Source organism: Saccopteryx leptura, chromosome 7 (genome assembly GCF_036850995.1).
Source record: "Saccopteryx leptura isolate mSacLep1 chromosome 7, mSacLep1_pri_phased_curated, whole genome shotgun sequence".
NCBI classification, from domain to species: Eukaryota; Metazoa; Chordata; class Mammalia; order Chiroptera; family Emballonuridae; genus Saccopteryx; species Saccopteryx leptura.
In genome coordinates this window covers 59132470-59159867 of record NC_089509.1, presented here as the reverse complement: position 1 = coordinate 59159867, position 27398 = coordinate 59132470, and the positions used below count along the sequence as shown (strand labels likewise).

The window sequence follows — 27398 nt, the reverse complement described above, 5'->3', positions numbered from 1 at the left end:
ACATACAGTCCTCTCTGAAATTTCCAGGCAAACGGTATATATTTTTCTTCTCGCTGGACAGAGGCCAAAGCTTCTAACACAGAGTGTACAGAGAGAAATCTCTGGTAACTGTCTTTTGTCTAAGATATGATTTCAATATTCTTTCCACATACAATATGAAAAGGCAACAAGCTTAGAGGAATACTCTTTTCTGCTTACATATTAAATGGAGGACTTATTAGATCTCCAAAAATTTTTAACAGAAAAACAAAATAAAACAAAATGTCCCAACTTTTAAGCTACACTTAGAAATCAGGACTGTCATCAAGTTTTCTGGTGCTCTTCTTCACTTAAGTTAGCCATTTAGCCATGTTCTTTTTTTTTTTTTTTTTTTTAGCGAGAGACAGAAAGAGGGACAGATAAGGACAGACAGAAAGGGAGAGAGATGAAAAGCATCAATTCTTTGTTGCGACACCTTAGTTCTTCACTGATTGCATTTTCATATGTGCCCTGACCAGCAGGTTACAGCTGAGCCAGTGACCTTGGGCTCAAGCCAGCGACCTTGGACTTCAAGCCAGTGACCTCTGGGCTCAAGCCAGCGACCATGCAATCATCTCTATGATCCTACACTCAAACCTGTGACCTCGCACTTAAGCTGGTGAACCCGCGTTCAAGCCAGATGAACCTGCACTCAAGCTGGTGACCTTGGGGTTTTAAACCTGGGTCCTCTGCGTCCCAGGCCGAGGCTCTACCCTCTGCACCACCACCTGGTCAGGCAGTCATGGTCCCTTAAAGCTACAGGATTTGACTGCCGAACAAGGCCTACCTACCTCCACTCTGCCTTGTTGTGCAGGAATGAGTTACACTGGTCAGGAAGGTTAGTGTCATTTGACATGGACTCCAGAATTGAAATTATTTGCTTGAAAGATGGCCGCTTCTGAAGAAAAGAAATAATCACGTTAGAAATTATGGCAGTAGATCTTCAAAATAAAAATCTGCAAGCAAAGTAATAAGCTCAACTCACCATAACAAAATAAAACATGATGTAATGTCCTGATTTAGTTATTTTACAACCGTCACACCACTCAGGTTTAGGGAACTGTATTCTTTATTTTCAGTTAATCATAAGAATATACTCATATCATTTTTCTATCGCATGGCCTAAGGTTGGAATAATTACAGTTTTTCTCCAGGTAAGGAAAATTCTAATGATCTCTTTGGGGTATGATTAAGGACTCCTACAAGGCAAAAGTTAAGTTCTTTAAAAACCTATCTCTGTAATAAAGCAAGCATGTGCAAGTTAACATTAGAGTCTAGGTGGTAGGTATACCAGTGTTCACTGTAAAATTCTTTCAACTCTTCCAGATGTTTGAGTATCTTTATAATAAAACGTTGGGGGAAAATATCTACTTATCAATTTATCAGAACTAACAAAATTTCCTAAGCCAATTGCTCAGAAAAATTTCTTCATTTTAAAGCCATTGTAACCTCATTGTTTTCAATGTCTGTTCCACTTTGTAACTAACTTTGGTGCCGGGAGACGCTAAGGTTCTGTTGACTGGAGATGGAGAAAGCAGTGGTATCGCTGCATTTCTTCAGCGAGCAGAAACTACATTCGTCTCTCTCTTTAGAGTGAACCACGGTTGAGAGGAAAGGTTAAAAGAAAAATGGAGAAAGATAATAAAAGGATGATGCACATTCTCTCTTCATCAAGCCTCATAATTATAGCATTTCTGAATAAATTACGGCAATTAAAACATGCATTTTAATTTAGGAGCATGAAAACAAGAAGGAACAATGTTGAGGTGGCTTGCTCTCAGAACTTGAGTGCTTCCTACACTATAAAAGGCAATTCTTCCATTTCTCAGAAGTATAAAACAAAGTTATTTATTGTGTGTGTGTTTGTGTGTGTGCTCTTTAAGAGGCCAATATACACCAAGCCTTCTAATAAGCAAAAAGGAAAGTGCTTTAAGTATGAAACTTGAGAAATATTGTGTCTTCTTTTGACTTTGTTCCCATTTTGATTTCTACCACTATGTGTCAGGTTGCAAAAAAAAAAATTTTAATTCTTTGCACAGAAATTAATTATACACTAAATATAGAATTTTCATTTTGCATTAAAAAACAGCAGGAAAAACAAATGAATTTTTTAAAAATAATATTTTTCTTACATAATCATTCTTGAAATAAGGTGGAATTCTTTTGTAATTGAATGACAAGTACCCCTAGAAAAATATCTTAATTTTACCATTAGAATATGCCCTCCGGTAGAAATTATCAACACGAACATTAAAAAAAAAAAAGCAGGATTCTGTGGTAATAATATTTTATGAGCTTCTGATTATAGAATACAAGATTCAGTCTGGTATCTTATGTAAGCTCCTCTGAAAAAAACTGTTTCCTTTCAGGTATCATGGCTTTGCTTACTTAAAAAATTACCCCTTAGTAAGCATCTGAACACAGGTTTCTATAGTTATCTTCATTTTCTAATGGAAAAGCAGTCTCAGAAAAGTATAAAATGCTCAGTATCACACAGGAAGACTACGTACTTAAACCCTTCAAAATGTTTTATCCTATGAGGGTAAAAGATTATTTCCTTTGTAATTCAGGGCTTTAACTATTATATTTTTTCTGATTTAGAAATGTCACTTTAGAACGTGAACCAATACCGACCTTTACTTCCTTCTTTTCTTCAATAAAATGTTTTGAGCACCTGGGGTGAGCCACCGAATGACCTGACATTGCCTAATACCAGCTTTTGCTGGTGTACATTTCCTCCTCCTTGTTGTATAAGTTTATATCTTTATATCTGAATAGTTTAATTTATGTGTTATTATTCTAAAGCCTGAGGACCGAAAGAAATATTTTAGCCAACATTATATATGCACAGGTCTGGCACCAACTTCTAACTGAAATGCTATGTACATTACCAGCCCGAGAACTAAAATGTGCGTCTCAGGAAACAAACGGTAGCTGGCTACTCCAGTGAACCAGACTGGGAACCACTTCCTCAGTTTACGCAAGGTGCTATAGGGAAACACCAAAACCAGCCCTGGTCCCTTACAGAGCCTGCAATCATTTTAGGAAGAAAAGATGGTTTTAAAACTACAACACTGCAAGGTTAGGCATGAGCCCGGATTGTGGACTAAGGAAAGGAACATTATGGGCTGAGGTAAACAGAATAACCAGGGACACTTGATGATAAAGTAATAGGGGAGAAATAGAAGAAGAGAGTACATGCTTGGACAGACAGGAAGGGAGAGAGATGAGAAGCATCAATTCTTTGTTGCGGCTCCTTAGTTGTTCATTGATTGCTTTCTCATATGTGCCTTGACTGGGGGGCTACAGCAGACCGAGTAACCCCTTGTTCAAGCCAGCAACCTTGGGCTTCAAGCCAGCGACCTGGATTTAAGCTAGTGACTATGCAGTCATTTCTATGAGCCTGCACTCAAGCTGGTGACCTTGGGGTTTCGAACCTGGGTCCATATGACGAGCTCGACACTGAGAGCTGGGCCGTGGCTGTGCCAGGTGTGTAGCAGCATCAAGTACAGGGCTGTGTATTAGTTTTATCAGAATAAAATGGCATGAATTTAGAAAATAAAAATCAAACTTTATACTTCACAGGACTAGAACACAAGACTCCTTTGGTCCTTAGTACATGTTAAACACACACCAACTTCACAGCACCAACACTGTGCCCAATTTCCTTATGGAGTTAGATGTTTACACTACCATTTAATTAATCACCAGAAATGTATATTCTTAGAATTTTAATTAAGGTAGTATAGAATTTCCAATTAAGAAATTCAAAACCTGCTTTGCATACTGAAATATAATTACTGTTATAAAGATCTAGTTGTACTAATCTAATTCAATGCAAGTAATTTCAGGCAAAATTTCTGTTTAAATGTCAGAGAGGAAAATAGTGACAAAATTACTATATATTGCACAATGGACATATAACTGGTAAAAAAGAGTATGAAAAGGGTAGGGTAGCATGATACCATTTTAACAGCATAAAATACATGTTCTGGAGCAAGCTTGCAAAGAGCCACTTATCGTTTCTACTGGATTAGCTGCAAAGTACAGGCATTTCTCTTAATGCTTAAGAATCCCCATATTCTGCAAAATCACACTCTGAAAGAACAGAGGCAAAATGAGGATAGGCTGACCACTCCAAACCTATGTAGCTTTGTCACAGAACACTAATCAAAACAACAGCTATCCTAAAAAAAAACATACTAATGCAGTTTAAAGTGTTTAATTCTTTAATAAAAACAATACTAAGCAGATATAGGATTCTACTTGTAAAAAGGGTGGAGGCAGTCTGATGAACAGGAGGAAAAGCAAAGACTGAGGCTGCTGGCTCTGAGGGGAAAGGCGAAATGCTCCAGGCGGGGAGGACCAGCAACAAACCCTCTGAGACAGAGCACTGGGGAGCCGGCCGCCAGGGAGCACGCAGGGCCCGCTGTGCCCTTGTACCTGGTGCTCCGCTCTTCTCACTTGTGGTGCAGAACAAGGTGTGGGGGACTCTACCTGTGATTCATCGGGATTCCAATGGTATGCTAACACAATCCCCACACTCACCAATTGTTCATGAGTTATTCTTACTAGAGAAACATGTAGAACAGACTATATGTTATTATTCATTCTTCTTGAGGGTCAGACTTGAACTGGGTTTAAATTAAGGAAGAAATTCCATTATTAAGTTTTTGTTTTTAGACCTCTATTAAAAGGTCAGGTTGCAATATATCTATTTCCATGAAAAACCGGACAAATTGAAACTATAAAATTTTAGTTCCTTTCTTGAGTATAATTTTCTCTTACTGTAATGTTTAATCTGTAAGAATCTTTACTTTGTAAGTTCTTCTGATGGACAATTCCAAACATACACCATGGTAGAAAGAACAATTTTTGAAGCTATCACTCAGCTTCAAAAATTGTTATGGCTAACCTTATTTCATTTATACCATCATCTATTTCCCTTCACTTTATTTTGAAGCAAATCCAAGACTAGCCTATCATTTTATCTATAAGTATTTCCGTATGTATGTGAGAGTCTTCTAAAATGATCTTTGCAAGGAAAGGAAATGGGCCATTCCGGCTCAAATGTGATAACCACATGAAAGCCGAAGTTCTGGCATTTCTCCAACTCTGTTGGGAGAGCCTAAGAAACATCACTGAAACTGGACAGGAAGTAGGTATCAAGATTCTCCACAAGTGCCACTTCTGGTCTTTGGTTAGAAAGGCAATAGAGTATAGTGGTTAAGAGCAGGGACTTGTGTCAGACTGTTTGGGTTCATGTCCAGCTCCTCCATTTATTAGCAGTGTGGCCTGGAGCTCATTACTTAGCCTCTGTGTGCCTTGATTCTTCTGCTATAAAATGAGGATAATGACAGGACCTACTTCATAGAGCTATGTGAGGAATAAATGGGTAAATACACAAGAAGTATTTGGAACAATGCCTGACATGTAATAAGCACTGTGTGCTAGCCATCTTTATAACATGAAGGTGCAATAGTTATTATTAAAGATTAAAAAGAAAGAAACAAATTTATTTTTATTGAGTCAAGCATGTCAGAGTGCTGTAAGAAAGAGCCAATATTATCAAGTTTCTAGGGATCAAGATCAGCAGATGTCAACAAAAAGCCTTAACAATCAATCTGGGGAACAGGAATAGCAGTCCAGCTTGGCTTTGTAATAAATTTTATTATCCCATTTTAAATATTCAAAGCCAAACAAACAAGTGAAATTTCAGAGTTCTGAACAACAGCAGCAGCAACAAATATATATATATATACCTTGGCATCTGCTTCCCAACACTGATGTAAGAGTTCAGCAAAACTCCTGGGGCAGCTGCTTGGAATGGTTAATCTCTGCAGTAGAGAAAGTAAAAACGAAACAAAATCAAACATAAGGAGTTGCTCATTAAGGAAAGCATATACTAGTTAAAGGGTCATAAAAGAATTTAAGAGCATGAATAAGACATTAAATTTAAATCTTTCATTGATTAATATACGACAGGTGAGAGTCTGTGTTGATTCCTAACATCTAATCTCTAAAGACATAGTTTTCTTCTACAGAAGAAACATGTGGATGGAGAATCAGGTTCAGCACCACAAATGCGTCAATACAGAATTAAATCTAAAAGAAACTTCACGAGGGGTGGTGCAAGTTTGAACTTCAATTCAAAACCTAAAACCACAAATCTATCACTGCACTTTTATAGACAACTATGAAATGCAAACAGGCTAGGCAACTTGGAAACTAGTCCAGCTTGGGCAGTCAATGTGTAACTGTGAAAACACCTTCATTATAGACAGTCACAGAGATCATTTTAATGAAGTGTGCGTTCTGCCATTGGTAAATAGGATATTTGAATATATGAGTCATTGTGGCTTAATCTTAGTCACTCATAAACTGTAGATCTGATACACCAGAGTAGTTATAATGTGAAGATCAGTTCTGTTCTAACATTCTACAGTATAATACTATAAGAACCACTTATAGAACATGTAACACTCATAGATTTGTTTAAAAATCTATGGAGGCATTTTTGTTTGTTTGAAAAACAGGTGGGTTACACCTGGAACAGGTCAAGAATGCTAGCTATCCTTCAATATATGGTAAAGTCCTACATGATTAAGAACTTGCCTACATGCCATCAAACTTCAAATGCCCTATGCGCATTCATGTAAGTAAAATTAGCAAACAATGAGGTTTATAATTTTCTGAGCCCAGAGTCTAACTCTGACTGAAAAATAAATACAAGTATGTCTTGGACAGTTTTTAAACGCACTTAACTTTCTAAGTATGCAACTACCAAATAAAATAAATCAAGGGCTGATTAAGTTTTTACATTATTCATAATCTAACTAAAATTTTTGTAAAATGTCACCAACAACAGTGTTGTTCATGCACAGTACTAGAGTCAATGACCTGATTCTACTCTGCCTTTGCAGCTGTTGATGTCTACTTCTCCCGAGGTGCAAGCACCAAAAACTGCTCCATGATCTACTAGGTCATGCCTGAGCATTTACATAGTGCAAAACACATTTTATTAATTTCTTCTTTATGTTACAGTTAGAGCACTGTACTGACTTAACATGTAATGTGTGGAGGTAGGTTGTATTACCTTTAAACTTCATTTCAGGGAAGTAAAGGGGATGTTAACACAGCTGTTATAAAAAGAGCACTGTGTGTGATAAGAACTGCTACACTGACAAATACTGAGAACATTTATTCTACAGTATTGTTTGCCAAAAGAAGTTTTGCAAATAAGAAACTTAAAACTGAACTGAGTTGGATTTGGGGGAGGCTATGTGTAAAACTAGAAAAATAGTTGCCTTGACAGGAAGAAAATCTTTGTTTGGAATTTCACATGCCTTAAAATCAAAATAAAACAAAATTGAAAAATAAAATTAAAAGACCCTTTCTAAGTTAGTGGCTATGCTAAGCATTTTTTTAACTTCCAGCCTTGTGATTTCATAGACTAGTGTATGAAGTAATAAACTGTATTATTACTTTACTGAAATGTGAATGGGAACATTTTAATGGAGGTCAAAAGAAAAATCAGATGTTTACTTTTTAAAAAAAATATAAGATGGTTGGAGGTGGCAACTAATAGGACAGTAATTGAAATTATGCAACCGAACATGCCTCATGTGTAATGAAAAATAATTTTTCATAAAGGATAACATTTATAGCACAATTTTATCTCAACACTTTTTCCTAAGAATGAAAATGTGAACAGATGAATATGAATACTGAACATTCCCATAATCTTTCCTTACTGATAAACTTTTTAGGTACCATATCTGAGATATTGTACAAGAAGACATTTTAAATGGTCTGACATGATCAAATATCCGTTAGTTCTAGACTCAGACACTTTATGTAAGGGATTATTTTGGTGTATGAGAAAGCACTTTAAAATAAAATCCAAAATATTTAAATCCTGATTACATAACTGTGAGCATTCTTAATGCATTAAAACATTCTGAAATAATCATATATTAGCACCAGGTTTTTAATACTACTTTAAACTTAAATATTAAAAAACAAAAAGTTTCAAATTTAAAATATTTCTCAACTTACTAAACTAGGTTGACAATTTTAAAAGAGATCATATTCTCTTTTGCATCATTTTTTATGTAAGATGCAAATATTATTTTTAAAGTTAAGTTTATCTTTTCTAAAGTATATTCAAGAACAATTAATTAAATATTTTGAGGATTTCTATGTTCATCAAGAATAGTAGTTTTGCTAGTTGGAACAAAACACATTTTATATGAGAATCTAAGAATTTATAAAGATAAACATAATGCTACTAGGACATTCTGAATGACCATTAATTGAGTTTTATGTTAATTACAAAGGCAAATATACACATCTGTTACATTTTATTTATTAAAATACTTTAGTTTATTGATTTTAGAGATGAGAGAGAGAGAAAGGTAGTGGTGGGCAAGGGGGTCTCTCATATGTGTCTTGACCTGACAAGCCCAGGGTTTCGAACCAGCAACCTCAGCATTCCAGGTTGACACTTTATCCACTGTGTCACCACAGGTCAGGCATATTTGTTACATTTTAAAAGTTTATTAGTAATGCTGTCTTAATTTTATGCCTTCTATAAGGATTCATTGTTTGATTTGTAAAGTTTTATAGTACTTTCTGTATCTAGTTTTAATAGAATTTACTATTAGGAAAATTATTGTTTAAAGATCATATTTTGTTATTTAGGGTTTAGAAACAAAGACCTTCAGATATAACTTTTTTTTTTACCTGGGGGGGCTCCAGCAGAGCAAGTGACCCCTTGCTCAAGCCAATAACCTCAGGCTTCAAGCCAGAGACCTTGGGCTTAAGCCAGCAACCATGGGGTCATGTCTATGATCCCATGCTCAAGCCAGTGACCCCACAGCTCAAGCTGGTGAGCCCGCATTCAAGGCGGATGAGCCCATGCTCAAGCTGGTGACCTTGGGGTTTCAAATCTGGGTCTTCTGCGTCCCAGTCCGATGCTCTATCTGCAGCGCCACCGCCTGGTCAGGCCCTTCAGATGTAACTTTAAAAAGTATTGGTCCTTGTATGCAAAAAACAATCCTAAACGGTGACATCAAGTAAGGTCTATAGTCTAGTTAAGAGTAATGTATCAATGTCAATTTCCAGGATTTTGCTATTACACTACACCTACATGTCACAAGAGTACACAGAATGCTTTATAATATTTTCGCCATTTCCTGTGAGTCTACAATTTTTTAGAATAAAATGTTAACAAGAAAAGGTAACTCTAATATTTGGATATAGGGATATTCCAGGGTGATTAGTTCACATTTTAAATATCTCCCTGAAAGTTTAAACACACCATTCTTTGTTTCAATGAGGCCTGTTAAAAAGTAATACAGCTTCGTCTTTTCAACTCAATAACCTAAGACACCTTCTTGAATGACAACAGAAACTACATTTACAGTTAATTTTCATATTTTTTCAAATAAATACCGTGCAGAATAAGACAGATAAATATTCTTGATAATACCCATTTTTCCTGAAGTCTATCAGAAATTCAAGAAAATATTTCACCATGTAGGTTTTTTTTCAACTTACTAGTATATTTATTAAATACAGTCTGGGAGGTATTTGAGTATCTCCATCAATTATTAGCTGATCACGAGATCACACCATGCATAACACAGCCCTCTCTGCTTGCGAGGATCCCGGGGGACGGGGCGATGGCCTCCTTGTATGCATGCTGAGGGGGCACTGAGGGCTGTTTGTGGGTGTTTCCCAACCCTCAAGCCAACTATCCAAAGGCACCTTCTAAATTCATTTTTCTCTTCAGCTTTAAAATTCCTTGATGGTCACTCTAATGTTTTGAAAGCACTTTAGATTTATACCTGTTCTGCCATCCTTTCAATGAACTATTACTTAAAAATATTAATTATTTTGTCTTATACATATTTGGAGGGTCCAGTTAGCTTAAAAAATTTTTTTTTATCTTGAAACAAGGTAGAGGGAAAAAAGGACAGTAAGTGCTCTGCTCCAAAGTCAATAGAAGGTCAATAATTTTCTTCACTCTCATTTGTCAACCCAGAACCAAATATCTAATCATCTCACTGGCAAAAGCAACAGAACAGAAACAAGTGGGTTCTCATATCATGAAAAGATCACTCATCCTGTATGTGAGGTCTGACTTCCTAGCACACCGGGAATTACTCCCACATTTAATTAAAACAGAGCAGCTCCCGTGAAACAATGAGTAAGACACATTCTTGAATATAACTCCTTTTCATTAGTCAATAGCAGCTGTTTAATTAATCTAGTTTGCTCCTGCACTCTGATGGGGAAATGCATGTAATTCTTTTAAAGCATTAAAAAGGGACTCTCTCTATATATACATTCACCTTTTGCAAATTATTTTATCCCCAGGTTACACTCTTACCCTTTGTGGAGGGCACAGATAAGGTTTGGAAATGAAGAAGTTTTATGAAATAAAGTTGTTTTGCATTGCAAAGACAACTGCAAGTTTCCATGACATGATCTAAGTTCTCCTAATACCTTGATATTAGATGCTTCATCCTTATGCTGAAAATTTCCATGGCTGTGCGTTTCAGTCACAATTTTAAACCTTTCAAAATGTAGTTGCTCTCTTTGATATGAATGTACCATGTTCTCTGATGTAGACTCATAGGTCCAACTAACTGAAAGCCTCAATTTGTGGGAAGAAGAAAAGCGAGGCTGGGGACACAGCACAAACGGTGTTTACGCCACTGAAGTCCTTTTGAAATGGAAAGGCTCTGCATGAAGAAGCGAACAGTTATGCCACTGCCTCGCCAATTCCAGCGAGGAGCTCATCTTCAATGTAGCGTTCAACGTAGGTGGCAAAACTGTAATTTTCCCCTTTTTTGAAACTATTTTTTTCTTCTTTTATTTTTGAAATTCTCATCTAAGCGACAGTTTCTTGTACTATAGTGACTCCTGCTGGGAGAGGTAAGTTGAAGTAGCTGAAGGTCTCTTACAGATATATCAACTCCCAGCCAGTAAAAAAGATGTCCTAAACGCAGGAGATGGAGTTAAACTGTTCCCCTACCTTGGACGCAATGGCTTCTTTCATCACTAAGAACAAACCCTGAGGTTTTACAATTGAGACTGAGAAACTAGTACAGTACTTGTACAATTTTTGATCTACAGCATCACGACGTGAAGCTGCAACAATTAGATGTAAAGGGTCCATTCATGAGGAATAACATCACTTTGACCCTTTGTGTTAGCTCCTACTGCTAATCTTTCCATAAGCGTGAACTTACTTTCAATTTGAAGAAGATGAAAAAGTCTTTTGCAAAACCCCAATACTGTTTTCTGATCTATGTACCTGAATGGAGAATCGTAGTCTTACCTCGTTTTTTTCCACTACAAGCCAAGCTACTTGTAATCCTTCCAAACCTTTAAAGGGGACCTCCCTTGTTAGCATCTCCCAGAGAACCTGGAACAAAAAGAAAATGGAATTTTTATTCTTGTACTTTATATTTTTGGCATATTACTGAAACTTTAACATTTAACTGTATCCAATTACCAGACACAACCAATTGCATCTGTAGAAACTTGGGCAAAAGGTAGATATTCATGCATAGGACCTCTTAGATATATGATATACATTTTTTAAATAAAAAAAAATTCTGGTTTAGAAATTAGAACATCTAGAGCCACTCTTAAAATTTTATGAAACTAATGGGCCTAAGTTATTTAATTTTGTCTTATAAGTTACTAGAATTCTCACATATTCCCATAAATTAGACTTTATATTTTGTTAGTCAAAACTCTACTTTCAATCTCTGATAAATTTCTCTACAAAGTAAATACAAACTGGGAATTCAAGCACATTTTTAAAGGTTCAATATGGTCTCATCATAAAAAAATAATCAAGCCTCAAATCCAAATCACTAGCTAAGCCACTTATCCCACAATGGTAGATACTTGCAAAATTGTAACATTTAGATTTTCTGTGTTGGAGGAATCTCTCAAAATGAGTTAGTCTAAGGGATTCATTTTCACCCACCTATAATATAATCTGTTAATACTATATTTAAAATGTAATAAATAGTCTGTGTACATATACATGCTGGGTCTTTGTACGAACTGACGTGTGTGTGCCTCTCTCCACAAGCCTGGAGACCAGCGTGGTTAATAAATGTGGACCGACAGGCCCAAAGGGAGCAAACTGATCCTGGGAAGGCTGAAAACAGTCAGCGGCTCTGGCTTCACTTTAAACACGGAGAAATGGAGACTTTTACAACCAGTTACTTAAATTATACAAATGAACATCAAACTTTGAGAGTCTAACAATACTTTGTGAAGTGCAAAAACAATTATAATTTTATCACTATCATTCCTTGATTATGTGCCAGGTACTGTTAAACCCTTTATATATATTATGAAGATTAGTATCAATCCACTGGAGAGATATGATCCTTATTTTACAGATGAGAAAACTAAAGCTTAAGAAAGTTAAATAAACTTGCCCAGAGACACTCAGTTATCAAGTGACAGAGCTAGAACAGGACCTTGCTGCATCACCCTGAGAGTCAAACTCTTAACCCCATGTCCTTCTGGAGAAGGAAAAGCTGACATACGGGAGAATGGGACGGGTTATATTTTAGGTGTGGGGCCATAACCCCATACATAAAAACAAATGTAACCATTTAGATTTAGATTTCTCTGGTTCTAAAAGCAAACAAACAAACATTTCTAAGGAAGAAAGTAGACTAAAGACACATACTGTACTCAAGTAAATCCTATAAAACCTTGAACTGTATCTCCACTATTCGCTAAGTGCCACTTGAGCCATACATGTTATTTGAGCCACAACCTGTTAAATGAGTTCTGGCTAATACGAAGATAATTGTCAGGAAGATCAGGGAAATTGTTAGATGCTCCTCAAGCAGGAGAAAAAAAATTTACTGGAGCTTCTTTGGGTTTTTAATCAAGTGCGTAAGGTACTTCTTTCGAGGAGCTACCTGCATTATTCTGTTTCAGGAGCAGAAGTGAATTGGAAAAGGTGAAGGGCTTCCCAGAGGAGCGGACTCTCGCGCGCGCTGTAAGTAAAGGCAGGACTAGACAGGTATGCAATCACACCTGACACAGGCGCGGGTGCAGGGCCGCAGGGGGAGGGGCGCTGACCGGGCGGAGCCGGAAACCAAGCCGCTCAATTTGTTACAGTTACCACTCCCTTGGTGTTGGGGTTGGGGAAGGAAAGGGATACGAAGGGCAAGTAAATTAATGGACTTGACATTCCTAAGGAGAATGGGAATAGTGAACCAATCTCAAATAAATCACACGCACCAGACGCAGGCCACTTGACAAGCTCGTCGCGCCCCCTTGGTACCCGGCCCACACGGCACAGGCTCTACATGGAGACCCTCCGGGCTTTGTGAGGTACAATGCACAACCAAGAGCTCGGGGAATAACACCAGAAAAAGATTTATGTCATTCTTCACTCCAAAATAGGAACTTGGAAAATGTCCAAAATCGAATAAGATCCTAGTTATATTTCTCTAAAGGTTCTAACTCTGGAAAAATAAGACAGTTTCATTGTACTCCCTCTTGGAGTCTCTAAAGAGCTACTATGGCTGAGGGAGCCGCTTGATGGAGGGCAAAGGGTCCAGAGGGCGTCATTTACTGCTCGGCTTTGAAGCCCAAACGAGGTCTTTGGTTCAGTTCCAGCACCAGCACATCTCCTGATTTCCTCTTCAGTCACCAGGCTCAGGGATGTATCAGAAAGTAGGTGGTATAAGATAGGACAACTGCCTTTTCTACACTAAATAGAATGGCATTTGGCACAAAAAAAAGTAACCTTGTTGAGGAAGTGATTTGGAGGTCTAAAAATATATTAAACTATGCCTGAAAGTATCAGTGATGGGGACGCAGGCCAGCACTGTGATCTTTTACCCCAAAACTATTTTCCAACTTGTTTTATACTGAGACATCCTCATTATAAACTGCTCGTAAGGAAATCTTCTGTTTTCAGTTTACAGAAGAGAAACTTGGGCAAGGCTGTGTACTTGCGCCTTTTCTTTCACAACAATGGAAAGTCATTATTACCTGAGCCGGCCTTTTCCGGAACAGGGCTCCCAGACAAGCGAGGCAGTGATGATCTCTCTCAAGCTACTCTATTTTCTTTTTTTTTTTTTTAATTTTATTTATTTATTTATTTTTTACAGAGACAGTGAGTCAGAGAGAGGGATAGACAGGGACAGAAAGACAGGAACAGAGAGAGATGAGAAGCATCAATCATTAGTTTTTCGTTGCGCGTTGCAACACCTTAGTTGTTCATTGATTGCTTTCTCATATGTGCCTTGACGGCGGGCCTTCAGCAGACTGAGCAACCCCTTGCTGGAACCAGTGACCTTGGGTTCAAGCTGGTGAGCTTTTTGCTTAAACCAGATGAGCCCGCACTCAAGCTGGCAAGCTCGGGGTCTTGAACCTGGGTCCTCTGCATCCCAGTCTGACGTTCTATCCACTGTGCTACCGCCTGGTCAGGCTCAAGCTACTCTATTTTCAAACCTAGTTTTGGCTGAGAAGTTTCTAAAAAGGTAATGCTTTCTGCATGTCATCCAGAGAGCTTTGTTTTCAAAGTGTGGCTAGGCCTTGTGTTCTCAGACGTATTCTTTCAATGATTTTTTTTTTCTTTCCTTAAGTCTTTTGTGTGTGTGTGTGTGTGTGTGGTGGGGAGAGGTAACATGCTAAACACTCCTGTTGGTCCTTTAAGAGAAGTCATCAGGAGAGGGTAGGAAAATCTCTTGTCTCATAAAATGGAAAGAGAAGCAATTGCCTACCTAGCAAAATGTACCGGCGTAGAAGGAAGGATCACAAGATCCACTGCTGGCATTTGCAGCCCATTTATTTTAGGGCTGCACAGACTGGTTAGTTTTGCCACGTGTTGAGAAGCAACAGGATTAGCAAGCTGGGGAGGGCTGGGGACTTTGATAATATTAGAGCCAAATTCCTACAGCAAGTCTGAAAATATAAAAATAAAAAGCAAAAATATATTGGGGTTTTGGGGGTGGGTTTCTAAAAAGAACAACTTTTTTAAATGGTCTTATTCATCTATTTGTGACTGCTATGTGTGTGGGGACTCAATGAACAGAATAGAGTTTTAATAAATTATGGGATGATTTATGCAGAGATGTTCCTGCTGAGAAATGAGTCCTGGCTTCTCACCTATTTTTGAAAGGATATAAGAAATTCTTAAAAAAACACATTGCTTTCCTTGCTAGGTACTATAAAAGTGAAATCACATGGTACTTTACTTTCTCTGACTGGCTTATGTCACTGAATGTAAAACTGATATTCAAAAGCATGTGACTCGGGCAAACACTTTCCAGAGAGCATCTGGTGTGTAAATCTAGGGCGACAGTGGGAATGCACAGTGACTGGCCATAAAATTTGCTGGAGTAAGTTCAATTACTTGATAGAGGGATTAAGCATTTGTTAAATCCCTCAAAAAAAAAAAAAAAAAAAAAAAAAGGTAGGGTTAGTAAACAAGTAGAAAATCTAATTCACAAAGAGAAATGTTCTGGCCAGGCTACTGAAAAGCAGTGCACAGTTACTTGAAGGAAAGCTTTTAAATAAAATAAACAAAACATCTGCAGCTTCAGAAAGGTGATCCAAACTATGTTTAAAATGAGGGGTCATTGGGAATGAGTGAAAGGGATTTTAAAATGATATAGGAAAAAATCCTGAGCTCTGCAAATAGAAGTCACTTCTCAACATCTTTTATGGTTTATACGGGATTTGTTTTGGTTGGTAACTGCAACTGACATTCTACTGCAGCTAAGGAAAAGCAGGTGGGTGCACTTCACACCCAAGTCTTTGGCAACTTACTGTAAGGGTTTAGAAGAAGGCAGGTTGACATTTGTTTATATAAATTAAATAATATTAAAACCAAAAGGTCAGCCTAACCAGGTGGTGGCACAGTGAATAGAGCACTGACCTGAGATGCTGAGGACCCAGGTTCGAAACCCCAAGGTCACTGGCGCAATGCTGGCTCATCAGGCTTGAGCGCTATCTCACCAGCTTGAGTGCAGGGTCAATGGCTTGAATGTGGGATCATAGACCTGACCCCATGGTTGCTGGCTTGAGCCCAAGGTTCCTGGCTAGAGCAAAAGGTCACTGGCTCAGCTGGAGTGCCCCCCCCCCACCTCACCCCCATCAGGGCAAGTATGAGAAAGCTATCAATGAACAACTAAAGTGCCACAACTATGAGTTGATGCTTCTCATCTCTCTCCCTTCCTGTCTGTCCATCCCTGTCTGGCCTGCTCTCTCTATCTCCCTTCCTCCTCTCTTTCTCTCTCTAAAAAATAAAATAAAATAAAATAAAATAAAACCAAAAATTCACTCTCTCTATATAACTCGTACTTGTGTCTTTCAAGTCAAAAACTTCTGAGATTGATAACTTTCAACTCGGGGGCATTTGAAAAAAAAGCATCTTATGAGAACTTGTGCAGTGCTAAAATGAGCTTCAAAAAACTTAATTCACATAAATGTGCAAAATAGTGTTAAAACTATAACAGCCCAACTATGTTGATATATATTTATATACACAAGCCAATGACAGCAGTGAGATCTGTGTTTTTTTTGTTGAATCACTGAACTGTTCTTTAACCAAGTTGTTCATCTTCCAACCCCTGCTGTTACACACAGGGGTCTGCACAATGTGGCCTGCTGCAGAATGCAGATTGCTTCTCACATTTTTACAGGGTTGTAAAAAAATGCAATAAAGACTATAAGTAGCCCTCAAAGTCTAAAATATTTGCTCTCTGGTCCTTTAAAATGAAACACTGGCTCCAAGAAGCACAGGCAAAGTCAAATTTAAATTATCCTTTGTTGATGTCTAGCACAGTGCCTAACACAATAGATTTTTGCTTAAAAATGAAGGAAAGAATCTCACAAAGTCTTAAACGGCAACAAATATCCCCATTTTCAAACTCCCTAGCAAGTGGCTGGTAGGATGGTCAGAATGTACTAACTTTTGACTTGAGGACCAGTTTTAGAATCTATTCTCTTCAGGAACATATAGTTTTTTCCTTCGATAAGAATTATTTGATCACTGTCTATAATAGTTTACAGCCTTCATTTTTAGAAACACAGAATTAAGGGAAATGAGATATTTAGTTAATACTACTATTGTCTTCCAACCATTACAATTCTATCCTTTTGCCCAAAATGTATATTTCATTCTTGAAATGATATTTTTTCAAATGCCAACACAATTCATCTCTACCATATTAAATTAATTTGGTATATACCAGATGTATTGTGATTTAGAACAAGCTAGCCAACAAAACAAGCCTAAAATGTAAGTAATGAAGCCAGCCATAAATACCTACAGATCGATGAACTCTAAAGTAAAAGAAATGGGTTTGACTATGTTGGTCTCCCCTTGTGCCAGCAGAAGTTCAGGAAGAAGAGATATGTGGATTTGGGCCCAAATAAGTCTGTGTTTTCCCCCTTTATTATTCAAACATCTTTTCAAGAAGTAATAAAATAAATAGAGAAGGCAGTATAATTGGGAGGTGAGATGCGAAGACAGGAAGTTCCAAATACTATTTTGGATTTTTTAAAAGATAATATACAGCAGTTTCAGGGATAACAAACTTATCCTCAAGAAAGGGCAACTGGCCCTGGCTGGTTGGCTCAGTGGTAGAGCGTCGACCTGGTGTGCGGGAGTCCCGGGTTCGATTCCCAGCCAGGGCACACAGGAGAAGCTCCCATCTGCTTCTCCACACCTCCTCCTCTCCTTCCTCTCTGTCTCTCTCTTCCCCTCCCGCAGCCGAGACTCCACTGGAGCAAAGTTGGCCTGGGCACTGAGGATGGCTCTGTGGCCTCTGCCTCAGGTGCTAGAATGGCTCTGATTGCAGCAGAGCGACGCCCCAGATGGGCAGAGCATCGCCCCCTGGTGGGCATGCTGGGTGGAGCCTAATCGGGCGCATGCGGGAGTCTGTCTGACTGCCTCCCTGTTTCCAACTTAAGAAAAAAAAAAAGAAAGAGCAACAAATGAATTCTTCCACCACTAAAGAACCACTGTGCCCATTGTCCCCTTGCACCCCACTACTACTATTATTTCCCCACTTCTTTCTCTGCTCATTCAGATATAACTTCTTCCTCAAGAATGAGCCACCTGAAATCCCTCCAGAAGTTCTTGCTCCTTACCTGATTCATTTCTACGCTCTCGATTCATTGAGCATACCTCTTACCCCACATTATTTTCTTGTAACTATATTGCTCTGTTGTTACTCTTTTTTGTGTGTGTAACAGAGAAAGAGAGAGACAGAAAGGGACAGATAGGGACAGACAGACAGGAAGGGAGAGAGATGAGAAGCATCAGTTCTTCGTTGTAGCACCTTAGTTGTTCAATGATTCCTTTCTCATATGTGCCTTGATGGGGGGGCTACAGCAGAGCAAGTGACCCCTTGCTCAAGCCAGCGACCTTGGGTTCAAGCCAGTGACCATGGGGTCATGTCTATGATCCCATGCTCAAGCCAGCAACCCCATACTCAAGCTGGTAAGGCTGCACTCAAGCTGGTGACCTCGGGGTTTTGAACCTGGGTCCTCTGTGTCCTAGCCTGACGCTTCATCCACTGTGCCACTGCCTGGTCAGGCTGTTGTTGTTCTTGATACCTTAGGTTCATGTTTCAGATAGCCAGTGCCCTAATCAGAGTTGGCACTCAAAAATTTCCTGTTAATCAACAGGATCTATTTGGCAGATCTATTGGTTGTTTTTGAGCAGCTCATGATAGTGAAGTCCTGTTGCAAATATCCACATTACCACTGACTTAGAGAGATAGTCTACAGTCATACGTCCACCAAGGAAAGCATGCTTCTGTACATCAGGCCCAACACCAGTTTAGGATTCCATCTCAATTGCCTCTTAGAAGTGGCATTGGTTTCTTCTCAACATAGGACAGACTAGCTCAGATGCATAAAAGTGATCAAAGTAAACACTCCAGTACTTGCAAAATGTTTTCTCTGTTGCCATGGCTCCAGGCATTCCTCCAGAAACAACATCATTGTCTTATAACTGTGTTAAATTGTTCTATCTGCATTTGTAGGTTGCTTTCTGTATTTCTTTTAGCAACAAAAAATGAGAAATGAACTCACCACACCATATGAATATGTGTCACAAGTTTCAGACACAGGAAGACTTTGGATAACTTCTGGAGCCATCCATGGGAAAGTTCCAACCAAGGACATGTGTGTTGTATGGTTATGAAATCTAGAGGCACCAAAATCGCAGATCTGAGAAAACGGAAATAAGTATCAATTTTCTACTTAATGACTAATATAAAACACAGTCATAAAAACTTACATCAGAAATTAAAAAAAATTTTTAATTAAGAGAACTAGTCATCCTACCTTCAGTACTCCATCAGCAGCTATAACAACTAAAAAAAAAAAGGAAAAAGATAAATTATGACAATCATCAATTTTGTTTGAGTTATATTGAAAAAAATCACAAAGTCCTATTTCTTCCATCTTCCATATGGCATCATGACAGGTAAAATCAAAGTAGTTACTGCACTCAAGATTTTGTAAGAGGGAGTCAACATTACAACAAACCAAAAAACTAATTCCATGAGGTGCTTAAAAAGGCTTCCAAGACATTTATTTTAATTAAATGTAGTACTGTCTAGCAAAACGTCATAGATTAGCAGTAGTCAGGAGGACCAAATTTTCACTTGGGTTCTGCCACTGAACTGCCAGCGTGATACTGAGGCAGTTATTAGCGTCATTACTTCACGGTATACATTTTTTTTTTTTTTGTATTTTTCTGAAGCTGGAAACGGGGAGAGACAGTCAGACAGACTCCCGCATGCGCCCGACCGGGATCCACCCGGCACGCCCACAGGGGCGATGCTCTGCCCACCAGGGGGCGATGCTCTGCCCCTCCGGGGCATCGCTCTGCTGCAACCAGAGCCACTCTAGCGCCTGGGGCAGAGGCCAAGGAGCCATCCCCAGCGCCTGGGCCATTTTTGCTCCAATGGAGCCTTGGCTGCGGGAGGGGAAGAGAGAGACAGAGAGGAAGGAGAGGGGGAGGAGTGGAGAAGCAAATGGGCGCTTCTCCTGTGTGCTCTGGCCGGGAATCGATCCCGGGTCCCCCGCATGCCAGGCCGACGCTCTACTGCTGAGCCAACCGGCCAGGGCCTATACATATTTTTTCCTCACAACCAAAGGGTAATTTTCTTGAAGGCAGGGACGATATTCATTCATTGAATTATTTATATATTCATCCTTTTAACAAATTCACTGATCAAGGCCATGTCCTACGTTCTGGGAGAAAAAAGTGAGCAGCACTGGCATGGTCTCTGCTCTCAAGGAGCTTACGGATGAGTGAGGCGATCAAACCCGTATCTATAAAGTGGTGGGAGAGACTCCATGACGGGGACAGAGATAGTCCCATGGAACTAACAAGCAGGGATACATAAGTGTAAAGAGGTCAGAGGAAGATTCCTGGAAGAAATGATGCTTATGCTAAGACCTGGAGAATAAATAGGTATTAACCAGAAATTGGAGAGCCAGGGGAGAAAAAGTAGTTTTCTAAGCAGAAGAAAGGGCCTTGCAAAAGGTCAGCAGAGAAACAGGAATGCAATTTTGGAAGACAGGAGCCAGCTCCAGAAGAACCTTTGTGAAAGGCAAGATAATGAAAGATTTTTAGCCAAGGAATGAATGATCAAATGTGTGGAAAGGAGAATACACAAGAGAACAGAACTAGAGGCAAGGAGATGGTTGTATGTGCCAGTGGTTGTAGTCCAAGAGAGAAACGAGGATGCCCGTGGGAAGGCTGTGGCAAAGGACCGGAGAGAAGTGGATCAAAGTCAAGAAACATGTGGGAGGAAGAAGCAACAGGGCCTGCATAATTGGGGGGGGGGGGGGGGAGAAGGACTCAAGGATGAAATCAAATAAGGAGATAATATGCATAATGGTTAGGACAGGAGCCCTGGCATCAAACTCTAATTCCTTTTTATTTAATTCTTGGCTTAGGCAACTGGTATTGCCACTCCCTGAGAAAGGGAGTGCAGAATAATTTGTGGGGGGTGGGGGGTGAGTAGAGAGAAGATGAGAAGATCAACTTGGACTCAATATGTGTTTCAGGGTCATACAAAATACCTATATGGCCATGTCCAATAGCAGATAGATAGGCAGTTTTGAAGTTGGGATCTGTTTGGGAGTGTTAATATGTATATGGGGCTTTTATGGGAGAAAGGGAATAAAAACATACAGGGAGAGAGTACAAGAACTCTGAAGAACTAACTGTTTTCAGCATTTCTGTAACTTACAGAGTGCCTTGAACATGGTATAGGATCTGTACTTACTCGCTGTTACTAATAACCTTGATAAGTGGAGGGCAAGTCATTTTTGCATGATCTAATATATAGAAATAGACTAAGCATAAATGTGATACTATATACAAGCTATAAACTATTTTAAATAAAACTAAATATTGTCAATACTTATTGTTTTTTAAAAAAATCCCTTTACTGCCTTTTTCATTACAAGATTAAAAATGCTCATTTAAAAATATCTAAGATTATAAAAATATGTAACACAAAAAATAAGAGTCCTTTTATTCCCTTTCCCAGAAAAATAAAAAAAGTTGTTAAAATAGGTTGTAAATTGCTTTAATGTGTATGTTTTCTCATTAAATAACTACACAAATTTTAGTTTTAAAAAATGGGGACAATTTCCAGTTATTTAGGTTTCACAGTGACAGCATGAAAAAAATAGACCGCACAATTTAATCATTCTCCTCTCATGTGATATTTAAAATATAGAGGTAAAGCACAGAAATCAAGTAAGTTGTTTAGATAGAAATTCTGGGCATTACCTGAAAATTTACAAAGTCATAAAACCCTAATACTTTCTACAAGATTCTAGATTATTTTTTAATGACTTCCTGTTAGCCAACTATATGTCAAAAGTGCTTAGCTCCTGAGGTTTATGTCTAAGAAGAGCCAAAGGATAAGTGACGAACTAGAAAAAGGACAGAACAATGAGCCAGAGCGGACTGGTTGAGTCAGGCTGGTGATACAGCCTGGGCTACTGATAAGTGGCAGCTGCCAGCAACTTTCCTCTCCCCACCCCCAACAAAGCTCCCTGTCCCGGAGTGTGAACAAGGGCAGCTGGTCCATGCCCTCCTCTTCTCCCTCCATTTACCATCACTAGCCGTTCTAAGGATCGCTGTATTAGTATACATACCCATTTTAACTGCAGTGATTTAAAGATTTCCTAAAAATAAATAGTTCTCTTCCTCCTTACTTAGAAACATGTAATTGAATTGCTAGCAAGATTCTTTAAGTAGCAAACTCTGATGTTTACTTCAGCTAGTGCTGGCTAGCAAAATAATCCCGCTGCCTTCCCGTTAACTTCCAAGTGACGTGATGGGAGAAGCATTCCGTTACCATTCCTACTTGAAGGTAACAGTTAATTCTGCAAGTCATTTAAAAATGCTCTCTCCAAAATTATACAGGACCATAAATAAACTTTAGAAGTTCTGAAGGAGAGAAGAAAGACTTTAATTTCCAAACTCCTAAATGTGCTGATCACTTTGGGGCACTACTCCAGGTAACATGACCGATATAAAAAATTTACACCAAATAATTCAGAAATAACAAGAACAAAATTCAAAACTGCCCGCACGGAGAACTATCTAAAAATAGGAGACTAGAAATATATGACTATATGCTTTGAATCAGAAATACCTCTTTTAGAAAATGATTATAAAAAATAATTAAGGATGTGTTGAAAAATTTTGCTGAACAGTATCAAGCTCAACATTTTTTATCACAGAAAAAATGTAAACAACTCTAATGGCTACACTCTGCACTATTCAAACAGTGAAAATACTATGTAGCCTCTTGAAATAGTATACATATGTTTGATATTAACAGTGGAAAGATTTTCAAGGTATCAGGTTAATCAAAACGGCAGGTTACAAAAGCTATGGAAAGCATGGTGCTTATTTTTATACACAAGTGCATATATTCTGTAGTAAAATAAAAACATATGACTACATTACCATTTCTTGATTTGAGATCTCTGTGAATCACCTTGACCGGAGCTTCCATATGTAAATAGTGCATTCCTTTTTATACAAGAAGGAAGAAAGGCCTATTAATATTGTTTTTCAACACTGTATCAATACTACCTTTCTATTTTAAACATCAGCAGTATCATTCATACTCTGCAAAGAATTCAATAAAATAGAGAAATGCTGTGTCTACATTTGGACTGATATAATAGAGACAAGATATGTCCACATAAGGAAAATTTATATGGCCAAAAATTTGTATGTGCTTTAATCTTTTAGAAGTTGGAATTTGGTAAAGCTAGCTTCTTACAATACCTAATAAGGACACCTTAATTTTTTGGAGTCTGCACAAAAATAGCACAGTTACAACTGGAAGAACTGCTCCAATGACTAAGGTATTCCACTACCAACTGCTTTCTAAATTGGTAAGTTCTGACCGAGGTGTTCCATTTTCATTGGGATGTCTGCAGTCACCCAGTTAGTTGCAGCCTGGCTTATTTTCTCAGTGCTTATTTCAGTAAGACCCTGGGAGTGGAGGTGGGGTTAGGGCCAGAGAACTGGCTGGATTCATTAGCTGCGGTTGCAAAATGATTTTATGATCCTCAGATAGAAAAAAAATACATATATAATAGTTACAAATATTTTATTCTTTTTTACAAGACTAAGAATAAGTCTAAGATAATCTATATTTATAGGCACTCATTTACCCCAACATGTTTAGAATATAAATCAAGTTTCTTCAGTAAATTAAATGCATATAAACTAAGTAGAGTTTTGTTATTTTAACTTTGTTCTATAACATAAGATTTCTTTTAAATGTTATTTAGCAGATTAAATTTAATGTGGTGGCATTGATCAATAAGAGTACATAGATTTCAGGTAAATATTTCTATAGCCTTTGAATTGTTGATTGTGTTGTGTGCCCATCACCCAAAGTCAAATAAAAAGTTACACTTTGAAGGGCATATATTTCACACTTACCCCTTTAACAGTGTTTATCTCGTTTTTTGTACTTATGTAATGACTACCTTCTTAGAATAAAGGAAAATAACATTTTCTACTGAAAATTTCCTCTCCCTTTATTTTCTTCACTGTCTAAATAATAGAAGAAATAGCACCCCTCTTCCAAATCAGACAGACTCTTTTTTAAATAAATTATCCGTTAAACGTAATTTAATAACTAGGCTTTCTTTTTTAAGCATATAGAAGATTTCAATTTTATAAAGGTTAATTGTAAAAATAATCTATTATTTTTCTACTATTCTGATGATTACATATTGAAGAATCATGAAAGAACAAAGAATATAAAATATTTTAAACTCCTGCCTATAAAGATATTCCTGAAAAGGGTCACATTAACAAAAGTATTAGTAATTCAAATTATTTCAACAAGATATAACTAGAATAAAAGAGATCTTCTAACATGGAGTTCTACATACTACAAATGGTGAAAATTCAATAGCTACAACTTGGGTAACTTCTAATAATTTTCATGAGTAAATTTCATAGTTTTCTCTCTTGATTTAAGAATCAATTCTGGTTTGACCAGTGGTGGAGCAGTGGACAGAACATCAACCTTGGACATTGAGAACCGTGGTTCAAAACCCCAAGGTCAACAGCTAGAGTGGGCTGGTCAGCTTGAGTGCAGGGTCACCAGCTTGAGTGCTGGATCATCAACATGATCTCAAAGTCACTGGCTTAAAGCCCAAGATCACTGGCTTGAGCTTAAGGTCACTGGCTTGAGCAAGGGGTCTTTGGCTCGGTTTGAGCCCCCCAGTAAAGGCATGTATGAGAAGAAACTGATAAACAACTTAAATGGAGCAACTACAAGTTGATGCTTCTCATCTCTCCCCTTCCCCTCTTCACCTTACCTGTCTCTCTCTTAAAAAAAACACATCAATTCCACCTGACTGGTGGTGGTGCAGTGGATAAAGCCTTGACCTGGGATGCAGTCACCAGTTGGAAACCCCAGGTGGCCGGTTCTGAGCTTGGGCTCGTCAGTTTGAGCATGGAGTCGCTCTTACGCGGAATTGTCCTCACAATCCCAAAGGCCCAATTTGAGCCCAGTGGTCACTGGCATGAAAAGCCTAAGATTACTGGCTTGAGCCTGAGGTTCAAGCCCAGTCTAGGTATGTAAGGAAGCAATGAATGTACAACTAAAGTGAGAGCAATTACGAGTTGATGCTTCTCACTATCTCCTCCCTTTCTCTCTCTCTCTCTCTCTAAAAAAAAAAAAAAAAAAAAAAGGATCAATTCCTAGGCCCTGGCCCAGGAATAGCTCAGTTAGAGCATCATTCTGATATACCAAGGTTGTGGGTTTGATCCCCAGCCAAGGCACATTCAAGAATCAACCAATAAATGCATAAATAAGTAGAACAACAAATCAATGTTTCTTCTCTCTCACCACCCCCCTCTCCCTAAAAATTAGTTTAAAAAATCAAATTCCTGAGCTATTTTTTTCAGATAGAACCGGTTTAATTATTAGAGAAACAGCTAGATTATTTCTACACTTGTGACAAGGAAGGATTTCAAAAAAACAAAACTCAAGTACAAAAACTGTAAATATTAGCACTTTTCTCCTTATGGCAGATATGATGAGAAACAGAAGTAAAGGCATAGCATACAGTTACAGAATACTTAGTGTTCATAAACAGAGTAGTAATCACAGTCACATAAATTCTATATAATGTTTTATAGAGCCATTTGTAATTCTGCCTTATTTATTTTCAAACAATTCAGAAGGCTGATGTATACCTTCATCCGTGTTTAAGATTCAGAGTTTCTTAAAAAAACACTTGACTGGTGTCACTGGGGAGAGATTGGGTATCAGTGAGGACCATTTTGAGACTGGGTGCAGGTTTATCTGCTGTTAATTGTATCTCTTACACACCACTGACTGACTTGCAAAAATTTCAGTTATACTTGCTGGGTTGCCCTCCTCCGCTCCTCTCTCCACCCAGAAAGAAGAGAATCTTTTTGGTTTGGAGGAGATATTCCCTGTGCAGTGATGTTAAGCAGCGCCTATGTCAAAATTTATGAACCAACTCTTACTTGAAATGAATTATTCATTCTTTGATTTCTCACCATCTTGTTGCTACAGTGGCTTCAATCCTGGTCAAAACTAAAAGGTATACAGCTGAATTCATAAAAGAATCAATGAAAATCAAATCTCCTTGTTTAATCTCCAGGTTCTACTCATAGCTTTATCAGAGGGCTGAAGTCATTCCAATAGCACTGATTTCTTCTTCCTTCTGTAGGCCATTCTAAATATGAAGTATTACTTTTAACTATAAATAAACAAGTCTCTTCTCTGCCTCATTCTACTCACCCTTGGCCAAACACATTAGAACTTGCCTTTCAGATCAATTCACCAGCCACAAAAATGTGATCTTATTACTCTGTAGTTTGGACACTGTCCTGTGTTCTCTTTGTCCCTACTGGTTTTTTGTTTGTTTGTTTGTTTTGTTTTTTAAGTGAGAGAGAGAGAGAGAGACAGACAGACAGGGGGAGAGAAATGAGATGCATCAATTCTTCATGCGGCATCTTAGTTGTTCATTGATTGCTTTCTCATATGTGCCTTGACTGGGGGGCTCCAGCTCAGCCAGTGACCCCTTGCTCAAGCCAGCAACCTTGGGCTCAAGCCAGCGACCATGGGGTCATGTCTATGATCCCACTCTCAAGCCAGTGACCCAGTGCTCAAGCTGGTGAGCCCACGCTTAAGCTGGTGACCTCGGGGTTTCAAACCAGGGTCCTCAGTATCCCAAGGCTGACGCTCTACGCACTGCACCACCACCTGGTCAGTCCCATCTCTAATCTTTACCTCTGTTGCCAGTTGGCTACTTAGTCCTGTTTCTTCTTTTCTTTGTCCTCCTGATATAGAGTGTCAGTGGTCTTGAGAAACACCACGAATGACTGAGTTGATATGGAGCCAAGGAACTAGCCCACCAAGAGGGACTATACGGGGGGGAAGGGGCCAAGAGGGTTGAGGTTTGCAGGCTGGGGGCCAGGCAACCTTAAGTAAAATGTGCACAGCAGGAACCAGAGTGACTGATGTCAGCTGATTTATTTACTATCTATCCATCCTAAGTGCCATTAGGTAGTAATAGCAGAGTTGTTACTGGCTGAGCACCCTAAATGCAAATGTCTGTAAGGTGAAGTGCTTTAAGGCAAGCACTGCTTGTATATGTATTTACACTGATGTCAGTGTATTTCCACAACCTTCAGGCAGCTCTCAATAATAGCATTACTCTGCTTACAAACAGGTGGTCCCTGTGTACTACTGACAGAGAACTGACTATGATGTTACATGAAAATGTCTTGAAGAATGTGAAATTTTAAGATT

The 27398-nt window shown here is 38.5% G+C and overlaps 1 protein-coding gene across 3 annotated transcripts in view; it reads right to left on the bottom strand.

The window, feature by feature from the left end:
* Positions 1-27398, bottom strand: part of MAP3K20 (mitogen-activated protein kinase kinase kinase 20) — a 188437-nt gene that overhangs the window by 54198 nt on the left and 106841 nt on the right. For all 3 annotated transcript variants that reach the window (XM_066345735.1, XM_066345737.1, XM_066345736.1), the window contains exons 5-10: positions 23045-23110; positions 19384-19412; positions 19129-19266; positions 11369-11455; positions 5781-5855; positions 810-916 (exon numbers count right to left, since the gene is read on the bottom strand). In XM_066345735.1, the coding sequence (XP_066201832.1) occupies positions 810-916; positions 5781-5855; positions 11369-11455; positions 19129-19266; positions 19384-19412; positions 23045-23110 (502 nt within the window). The remainder of the gene's footprint in view (positions 1-809; positions 917-5780; positions 5856-11368; positions 11456-19128; positions 19267-19383; positions 19413-23044; positions 23111-27398) is intronic.